The sequence below is a fragment of the Myodes glareolus genome, chromosome 6 (genome assembly GCF_982192425.1).
Source record: "Myodes glareolus chromosome 6, mMyoGla1.1, whole genome shotgun sequence".
Lineage (NCBI taxonomy): Eukaryota > Metazoa > Chordata > Mammalia > Rodentia > Cricetidae > Myodes > Myodes glareolus.
The window spans coordinates 41,848,784-41,859,420 of record NC_142031.1 but is presented as its reverse complement, the minus strand read 5'-3'; the positions used below and the strand labels follow the sequence as shown (position 1 = coordinate 41,859,420).

General features: G+C 34.9%; 1 protein-coding gene across 1 annotated transcript; it reads right to left on the bottom strand.

Annotated features, from left to right (window-relative positions):
* Positions 1-7,945: 7,945 nt before the first annotated feature.
* LOC125404030 (olfactory receptor 5D18-like) lies at positions 7,946-8,911 on the bottom strand. The gene has a single exon (XM_048439739.1). It carries the CDS (start codon positions 8,909-8,911, stop codon positions 7,946-7,948), a length of 966 nt encoding a protein of 321 aa, XP_048295696.1.
* Between the last annotated feature and the right edge of the window lie 1,726 nt (positions 8,912-10,637).

The following is a 10,637-nucleotide window of genomic DNA, read 5'->3' as shown; positions in this document are numbered from 1 at the left end:
CTCATATTGTCATGAATGAATGACATTCAACTGGAGCAATAGCAATGTATCAGGAACCAGACCCTTGAGAAAACATGACTCTGCTTCTCTCAGGAGCTATTAACCTCAAATAGCGTGTCAACTAAGTAACTTCCTGTGCTCCTACCACATCCATTTTTAAATGGTAATTATTTTGATCTTCTGTGTTTTTTTATGATAATACAGTTAATGTGAGTGCAAAAGCACAATGTCCCTGTCATACTGGGAATAATTCATACAACACTGTTTGTATATAAAAGGAAATACTCCAAAGAACAACTCCTAGAAAGGGATAACGTTGTATAGAAGTTTATTCTTCTTTTAAATATCCCTTCCAGAATGAGGAGGAGATTCATAGGACTCAAATAGGGAATGAAATGTCATGTATCTCTGAAGCAGAGACTTGGAAGGTTCTGGAAGACCCCTTCAAACTTTATAGAGAAAAGTAAACAATTGCTTAAATGTAAGACTCTGAAAAGGTGTGAGCAAATTCTTGAAACTGTAGAGCGAGTTACCTGCTAGTTATAGAGAGTGCTAGGCTAGCAGATTTCATGTGTCCTCACCTGCACTGGTTTGGGCTTTTCAATTATGAAGCTACTTGTGAGTCATTTCTTTCCTGTAAGCAATTCTTCAACTTTGCTTAGCTACCCAGTATAAATTTATTGATGCTTCTTCTAGTTTGACTTGGGTGCATTAATTGCTTTAGTTCTATAGTGGATTCCCTTTCTGGTATGAATTACCTGGGTATGTACCATGTTTTAACACTATGGGTAGTGTTAAAAGACACCATGACCACAGCAACTCTTACAAAGAAAAGTATTTAATTGGAATGGCTTGCTTATATTTCAGAGGTTAAGTCCGTTATCATTGTATTGAAACATGGCAGTATGCAAGCCCAAGTGGTGCTGGAGAATAATCAGAAAGAGTTGTCCATCTTTCAAAAGGCAGGACATCAGTTGTAATACTGGTAGTAGCATGAGCATAGAACTCACATCCTACTGCCACAGTGACTCACCTCTTCCAACAAGGCCACACCTACTCCAACAAGCTATTCTTCCTAATTGTACCACTCCCTTTGAGTTTATGGGAACCAATAACATTCAAACTACTACATAGACCATTTGTAAGCCAAGCTTAAAATAAAAGGTTTAAATCTACTAAGTAGAGTGATCTCAAAATCTCAGCAACCAAACAAAACCAAATCAATTGAGACCAAATGAATAGATAGGTAGGTAGGTAGGTAGATAGATAGATAGATAGATAGATAGACAGACAGACAGACAGACAGACAGACAGACAGATAGATAGATAGATAGATAGATAGATAGATAGATAGAATAATGCCTTCATATATACACCTAAGCCACCACCCTGGCCCTGAGACTCCAGGAAATTGGACACACTATGATTAAGAAATATGTGATGGAGTGATGAGAAAGATGGCCTATGTCCTGGAGGGATGGGAGATAAAGGGAAGCAGGGCCATTCCTACTCTGTGGAGAAAGGTGGACCTGGAGACACAAAGGTGGAGAGGAAAAGGCCCATATAGGAGCTGGTGCACCCAGCTGCGGCAATGATGAGGTCCTGGCTCCCACTCCCGATGAAAGCTATGTCTGAGTCTGTGGTTTTACTGCAGCCGCGGTCTGTATCTACAAACCACGCCCGTGTTATCATCGAAAGCCATGCAGATATCCATGACCCGGGATGCTGCTTGAAATCATGTGGATTCTCAAGCTCTCTACTGAGCTGATATCGCCCCTCACCAACAGCTGTACAGCAGTCTAGGCACAGCTGAGTTTGAGTTACTTGGACCTACCCCGTGCCAGGGTGGCTACTGTCTAGCCACTGCACAGCCGTGACAACGGTGGCACGGGGGAGCCTGGCTCTGGCTTTGGGTACACTGAGAAGAGGAGAGGCTTGACAGAGACCCAGGTTGACCAACTCAGCTGCCACCTAGGCCCACGCCAACATCTACCCCATTTGTGACCTGCTCAATGACATGAAGGATCTGGTCCTGCAGAACCATAGGCACAGGATCTCCATGACTCGGGGCAATAGAAGGATATCAAAGAGGAGTTTCTGTGTATGTTCACTACTGATGAAGTAGCAGAAGCTAGGGACCTTGAATAAGACCAAGGATTCATTGCAATGAACATTTGCAAATAAACTGGGCAAAAGGTTATACTGTGTGACACACCGCAGCTTCCAATGCTATTACGATTAAAGAATAAAGATGGAGAGGTGGGAAAGACAGAGAAGAGGGGTAGAAGTACGGCAGAACTGGATATGTGACAGCTGTAGCTATTATTAGACAAGGTTATAAATAATAGACGAACACTTTATTGCCCACAGGAGTCAGTGACTTTTTTTTTTAACTTTAGTTTTAATTTGTTATTTTCTTTTGGGAGGAGGTTACATGGGTGGAGGACAGATATGGAAGGACTGAGCTATAGGAGTGGGATTGGAGTATATGATGTGAAATTCACAAAAGAAAAAGTGAGATTTGTATTAAATAAATAAATAATGATGAAAAAATATATTCTGATAGTAAAATGACTGAAAAAAAAAATCAAGTCATATAAGAGAACATACCACATGTATGAAATAAAAATTCAACATCAGAGAAATAAAAAAAATCTATTCAGTGGGAAAGCACATCATTGCAATTAGAAAGGTTGTTGCCAAAAAGAAGGAAAATGTAGAGAATGCTGAGAAACATATGGTGAACAAGAAAGTTTGGCACAATGATAATAGAAATGTGAGTCAGCATAACACTTGCAGATAAAAAGAAGAGGTTTCTAAAAACAATAACAAAAATGAACAAAATAAAGCTTTTTGTCAATTATCTTCTTTCCTAGTATCAGAACTTGAAAGGATAAAGCAGGAGGTTTGTGAATTTGAGACCACATTGAGCTACATAATGAGATTTCATTTCAAAATAAGTCAACCAAAATGAAACAAAACTGTTGAAAAGAAAGACTACACAATATTACCCAGAGATCCATGTTACTAATGAAATCATCATGTGAACCATCAGAGTAATTACCTAAAGTTCCAGCTCAAATGATAGATGAAGACATGTTCATGTTATCAGTACACAAAAATATATAAACAAAGAATATGTGTTAATAAAGTAAAGCACTCAATATCCATAAGAACAAGTGAATTATGTAATTTATGACACATGGATTGAAGTAGAAAGCATCCTATGAACTATAGTTAGCTACACCCAGAAAGACTGACTGTATACCATTTCCTTCACAGGTTTGATGTAAAATACTGGTCCCTTAGAATTTGAGAGTAGAATGGTCATTGTTTGGGTGTAAAAATAAATGCTATAAACTTGCATATTTGTTTTTTGTTGTTCATATTAAAATAAGAACATAATTTCTCCAGTGGGACAGATATAAATACCGACTACATTAAAGTTTAATGCTAGTCTTGGGTTTAAAATTAAACAATTTCCAAGTAATATACTGTAAAAGATAAAATTGTGAAAATCAGAAAAACAGAAATTCATACAATAGAAAAGGGATTCTCTCAGACAGGTAATTCCAAAATATTTTCTAATTATTTTACTAATGTGTATTCAATGAAAATCTGTTCACTGTCTATTTAAAATATATATGAAATAAACATTTTAATACCTAGACAACAAAGAGGAATCTAAGAGAGACATACATAGATCTAATCTACGTGGGAAGTAGAAAAAGACAAGATCTCCTGAGTAATCTGGGAGCATGGGGATCATGGGAGAGGGTTGAAGGGGAAGGAAGGGAAGAGAGTAGGGGAAAATATATACAGCTCAATAAAAATAATTTAAAAATCCAAAAATTTATTAAGACCAAAAATTTAAAATAAAACAACACACACAAAAGAAATAATTTCCATAAATACAAAATAACTTAATCAAATTACTGAATTGAACTTTTGTAACATTATTTTCCAGATTATATACTTGTTCACTTTTCCATTTTCAAAACATATAGAGATGCATTTGTCCCATCAGACAAATAAACACTTAAAAGTGTACATAGTGATAATTGGTTTCTGAGGAGGATACTTGTTCAAAGACATAAAATCTGGTGTTTTATTATCATGGAAATAAGGCATAATGACTTTTTTTCTTTTTTGAGTAAGATTCTTTAAGTTTACATCATCTCAGACCACAATCAATTTTTCATTTAAGATAAATTGGAATTACTTTGGCAAAGACTCCTATTTCCATGCAAATTCAGTAAAAAATAATTTATGGGGTGAATATTTTTCTACATCATCTAAGTAGAATAGAATTGTTACAGAGTAGAAAAGCACTGCCAAAAGGCTAGATAGACAAATAAGAAAATGAAACCAATCATTCAGTAGGACTTAAAGATTCTATAAGTTATCATAAATTTAGGGTGATGAAATCATCTCACACAAATTTCTATTCAGGTCATTTACATATGTGCATCACAAAACACATGCACAAAACAGAGGAACAGAAACATGAAAGTCATAGCAACGTTGTTCAATAAAATAGCTGTTAGATTTTTAATTAAGTTCTACATTCTTAACTCATGATATTATTCATGACTTTTATTTCCTGAATAAAACTTTTTGCCTCAAATGAAATTCTGAAACCTCAGCTCTCAAGTTTGGCCAATCTTTTGGCCATGGCTTCTGACATTTGTAGGAGACACAATCGGAGAACTAACTTCCGTTCCTCTGTCCCTTACAATCTTTCTTCAACCTCTTCCTCAATGTACCTGAGTCTTGGTTTTAAGACTGCTTTGTAGATCTACCCATTGAGTTTGAGCTCTAAAATACTGTTTCTTATTTAATTGACTGTTGTATTCTGTAATGGCCTCCCTCTGTTACCAATAAAAATTTGTTGTTGTTCTTTTGCTTTTTTCCCCTTTTTTCTTTTGGATAGAGATGTTGTCCCAAAAAGAAGAGAGAAAAGAAAAGAAAAACAAAGAAAGAAAGGATAAAGAAAAATTTAATTCTTTGTTTGACATTGTAAATTTCAAAGGAAAATATTTTATAATTGAAAACATCCTTCTGAGACCTACAGAAAGTACTATTTTTTTCTGAACCTTTTTGATAAAAAAAGATTGTTTTGTGAAGTTTATTACTTCACAAAAATGGGCAGGTATTTCATTTTTATAATATCAAGAATAATTCTGCATTCTTGAGGACAATAATTATATCTATTCTAACTGATATTTGTTTACTTAAAGCACAAAGAATATGTTTAAGAAATTCATTGACTTCGGGTCTATAATTTGAAATAAAAATATGAAATTAACATTAACCTATTTATACAATCTGTCCCATAAAAAACTATGCTATCTTTAATCTTCTAATGATATTTTATAGGAGATAATTTTGAATGTTTTGTAAATTCTAAATTTACAGACCCCAGATATTCCTGATTTTATTATGCAAAAAGAAAGAAGTAGTCTTACTATTAAACAAAGTTCATTTCTGTTCAATGAAAAAATTAGTGTTGAAAAGTAATCCTTTTTGGATAGATATTTTATTTAACCTGGAATAATCTGGATATTTTTGCAATCTGCTTACATAGGTATTTCTGTCCTTGGAATCTTATGCTTGTGGAAAACTAGAAATTTTATTTTTTAAAAAAAATCATAAAAATAATCCAATGATAGTGAAAATGCCACAGAGATAGTCTAGATTAAATCACTAAAGCACAGGAAATTATATTTATTGCAAATCCATAGGTCAAAGTATCTTTAACTTCATCAGAGAAAATTCTGGCAGCAGAAGACAACACAGGGATTATCAATTGGTAATTGTACAGAAAGCAAATGACTACAGAGTCCCAGACCTAAATTGGATATTTATATTATATACTCCCCTCAAAGCTCGGGAGTTCTTGAGGAAGAGGGAGTGCTGAAAGGAGAGGTGTGAAAGCATGGTGGATAACTTTAAGGAAACAGTATTTTCCGGAAACAACATGATAGTGCCCCTATGAATTCACTGTCAGCTTGAGAACATTCAAAGGACTTATACAAGTTTCAGAGAAACCAGATCCCAGCATGGTAGAAATAAGTTAGAAACTTAAGTCTGTTTTTATGCCAATGCCAAGCTGTTTTCATTACTCTAGATCTATAATACAGCTTAATGTCAGGGACGGTGATGCCTCTGGAAGTTCCTTTATTGTACAGGATTCTTTTGGCTATTCTATGATTTTTGTCTTTCTATATAAAGTTGAATATTGCTCTTTCAAGGTCTGTGAAGAATTGTGTTGAATTTTGATGAGGGTTGCATTGAATCTCTATATTGTGTTTATTTTAGGTTTCCCCTTGTTACTTAGCTTTTTCAGGGACTATAAACTCATTATCCTTTGTTTATAGCTAGTATGGTATGTATAGAGTGAGCACATACCATGTTCAATTTTCTGGGTCTGGGTTACTTTATTCAGACTTTCTTCAGAACATGACAAGCCATTGCAAATGTGATATTACAGCAACCAATGTTTACTTTAAATCTGCAACAAAAATTGTGCCTTTTAGTAGGTTACTGAGGAGGAGGAGGGATTGATAGGACCATACCATACCTTGCTGAACTGTTGATAATAACCAGTAGGTGGATTGTGAAGAAGAGATGATCATTGTCTTTACTTGAGTGTCCAAATGTGAGCCCACCAATCTCTTGTGATATTTAGAAACACGTGGTCAAACATAGGTACTTGGTTGAATTCAGTAAATCACAAGACAAAATCCAGAGATAAAAAAAATTTGGAGATAAAAATTTCTGAAAAGCACTCTGCTGAATTATTGATGATTTGATTTCTTGGAAGGGGACAGTAAAGGGCTTAAAATATGTTCCTAACGCTGATCCACCATGTTCTAATTGACAGTTTCAAACACATTTCTGGTTAACATAAGTATATTACAAAGCAAACAGGTTTTTACACATTGTTCTCATGCAAATTCATATATTGTTCATGCCAATACATACAAAACACACAGAAAGTGATACTACTTTAGCACAATAAGATGTTTATTGAACGCCTTGGCACAGCATTGTGTTTGTAGTTCTTAGTTATATCAATCCAATTTCTAGAATAAATTATATTGTTAACATGGTAGATATACAAAATACCACCTTTTCTTTTCATGGTGGCCAAATTAAAACAAGCAAGCAAGCAAACAAACAAAAAACCCAACAACAATAAAAAAGATCCAACTTCTTTAGAATGTTTTGTTTGTTGTTCTTATGTGCATATGTTATTTTTAGGGGGTGTTTTCCTATGTGTCATGGTCCCATGTGGAAGTCAGAAGACAACTCAGTAAAGCTAATTTTCTTCTTCCATATTTCCTCTGGGTCAGGAGATCAAACTCAGGTAATCAGGCTTACATTGCAAACATTTAACACACTGAACCATCTCACCAACATTTTGAGGTTTTTTTTTTCCTTTGTAAAATTATAATAAAATAGAACTTTAAAATTCCCATATGCATTTTCTATTTCCTTTCTTTCAAAATTGCCTGGGTACATTCTGTTTTCATTCTTCTATACTGGCCATCTACTTACTTCAAAAACGAATAACATTAGATTTTGCCTTATCATAGTGGATATATCTACTTTTTCATTAAACATATGTTCTTTGAAAATCTCAAACATATGAGGTGTCATATAGAAAGGGGTATGGCAAGCCTATTTTGTCATAGCCTAATTTATCGCCCATGATATATAACTTTTAATCTTTAAAATGTGATTATAAATTATAATGCTATTTCAGTTTGAGGGTGGAATATTAATGACTAGTAGATTCTCTGCTTTATTTCTGAAAAGTAAATGCAGAGAACAGGGAACTCTATTTTTTAAAAGCCCATTTCTGCTCAGTTTAATAGATTATTAATTTCAGTGTGATATTACACTTAAAGTTTCTAAAACTGCTTTACTACTGCCTGCATCATAGTTCTCGAGAAGATGAATTGAGGAAAATTATCAATTTAACAATCATTATTTTTCTGATTGTATCCTTCACATCTTTATTCCTCAGGCTATAAATCAGGGGGTTGAGCATGGGGATCACCAGTGTATAAAACAAAGAGGCCACTTTGAATGTGAGCTTTGAGTTCTCTGATTTGGGCACAGAGTACAGAAAGAGGATCGTGCCATAGAAGATGGTGATGGTCGTCAGGTGTGAAGCACAGGTAGAGAAGGCTCTGCGGCGTCCACTGGATGAGTGCATCTTGAGTATGGTGACAAGGATGAAGACGTAGGACAGGAGGATGACGAGGAGAGTGCTGACAGCGTTCACAGTGGAGAGTGAGAACAGGAGGATTTGGTTACCGTGAGTGTCTGAGCATGAGAGGGCTAGAAGTGAGGAGAACTCACAGAAGAAATGATCGATTGTGTTGACACCAACAAAGGATAACTGCACAGCAGAGCATGTCATCGTCAAGGAGCATGCCAGTCCCCATGCATATGATGCTGCCACCAGACTGATGCAGAGTTTCTGGGTCATGGTTACTGTGTAGAGCAGTGGACGGCAGATGGCCACAAAACGGTCATAGGCCATAACAACTAGTAAAATGGATTCAGTTACAACAAAGATAGCAAAGAAAAAGTATTGTACCATGCATTCTAAAAAAGAAATGATTCTGTCTTTTGCAACAAGGTTCACCAACATCTTGGGAGCAATGACAGAGGAATAGCAGAAATCCACAAAGGAGAGGTGGCTGAGGAAGAAGTACATGGGGGTGTGCAGTTTGGGGTTAATTCTGATGATGAGGATCATGCCGATGTTGCCTACCACAGTGATGCTGTAGATACTGAGAAATACCAAGAACAGTAAAAGTTTCAATTCCGGGTAATCCGAGAAGCCCAAGAGGGTGAATATGGCCCCACTGTTATTTCCATACGTGAATGGCATGGTTTCTCTTCTGTAGAATATAGAATTTACCAAAAATAAAAATAAAATAGAGAATGAAGAAGCAGGGTGGGTTTTTTTATGCCTATACAGCTGCAATATGCTATAGTTCTTGGGTTAAAAATCAAATTACACAGCTCAATTTTGGGCTGCTCAGAAAATGAAAGGTTACACATTTTAGAAATCCCAAATTATTTGTTCAGCTTCTTAAATACAATACAATTATTGAGGAAAATTGTATGCCAGAATGTAAGTTGTAGTGCTTATTGTTGCAATAACAAGGAATTGTATTACCTTTACCTCTAGTTAATATATCCCTAATACAGTAGCCTCTCATTTTCATTATACATATTCATAAACTATTAGTCCATATAATACAAATTTTCCTAACCCTCTATAAAATGACAATAATCTCAAATGTTTAAACATAATTTATATCATATAATAATATATTTAATATGCATATATATGAAATACTATATACATTTCTGTTATTCTGTATTGGATCTGAAAAGGATTGTGTATCTTACCCTGGGAAACCCTTTTTTTAAAAAATCAGTCTTAATAATTTTTACAGGGAATATATATTTATTATTCTCTTTCTCTATTGCATAAAGAATAGAAACATTGAATAGAATATAAGGATATCAAGCTTTATGGAACAGGGGGAAACAAAGCAGTCTGCAGAGTACTTTATTAGTGAACACATGGTCCTGAGGTTTATTCCAATAAATGAAGTTAAAACAACTGAACATAATAATATGACCTTGTAGCCCCTGTACCGGGGAGATGGACCTATGTACATCTGTGTGACTAGCTTGCTAGCCATTTTAGATTTTTGATCCTGCAAACCAAGGTAGATGGTGTCTGCAGAACATTTCTGAGGGCATCCTGTGACTCTACACATATGTGAACATATATGTATGTGTGTGAGAGTGAGAGAGAGAATTGACAGAGACAAGAAGACAGAAAGGTTAAAACACACACAGAGACACACACACACATATACACACATTCACATACATATTTGTGTTCAAGAAGTACTACATTGATGTGAGAATACAGACAAATCTATAAACCTCGGTCTACTGTGTTCATGTGTAGATTCAAAGATGTTCATTCATTTAGCAAGCATTATATCCCTATTTTTATTTCTTGTCAAGATATTAATTGTTTTAAAACAATCATAGTTTCCTTATGAATAAAGAAGAGACTTTAAACTATCAGGCATAATGAGAATAGCGTAGTTAAAACTAGGACATACTGGAATACAGTATCAAGATAAGACATTGAGTTAAGATATAAGTGAATCTCTCACCTGCAGAGATATATCGTATTTAAATATAAGAATATTTCATCTTGGTTGATGATGTCATACATAAAAATGACTTGTCATCATATCAAGTTATTTTCCTGATGGAAATTAATATCTACCTTTCTTCTTCAGCCTTAAAGCAAATCTTTTGCAGGTCAAGGTGGATCTCTGTGAGTGGGAGTGACATACACTTTCTTGTATTTATGGTTTCAGCCTTAGAGACACAAACCCTGGGGACTAAATGTTGCTAATTTTTTACGGCAATTAAAATTAATTACTTTTACCTGATGTAATAGTTTTAAGGTGACATATACATTAATTGAGTCATAAACTACCTGTTTTATGAAACATTGTAAGGTATGCAATATTCATATGCAGTGTACAGGGAAGGGCAGAGTAACTGGTAATTATAAA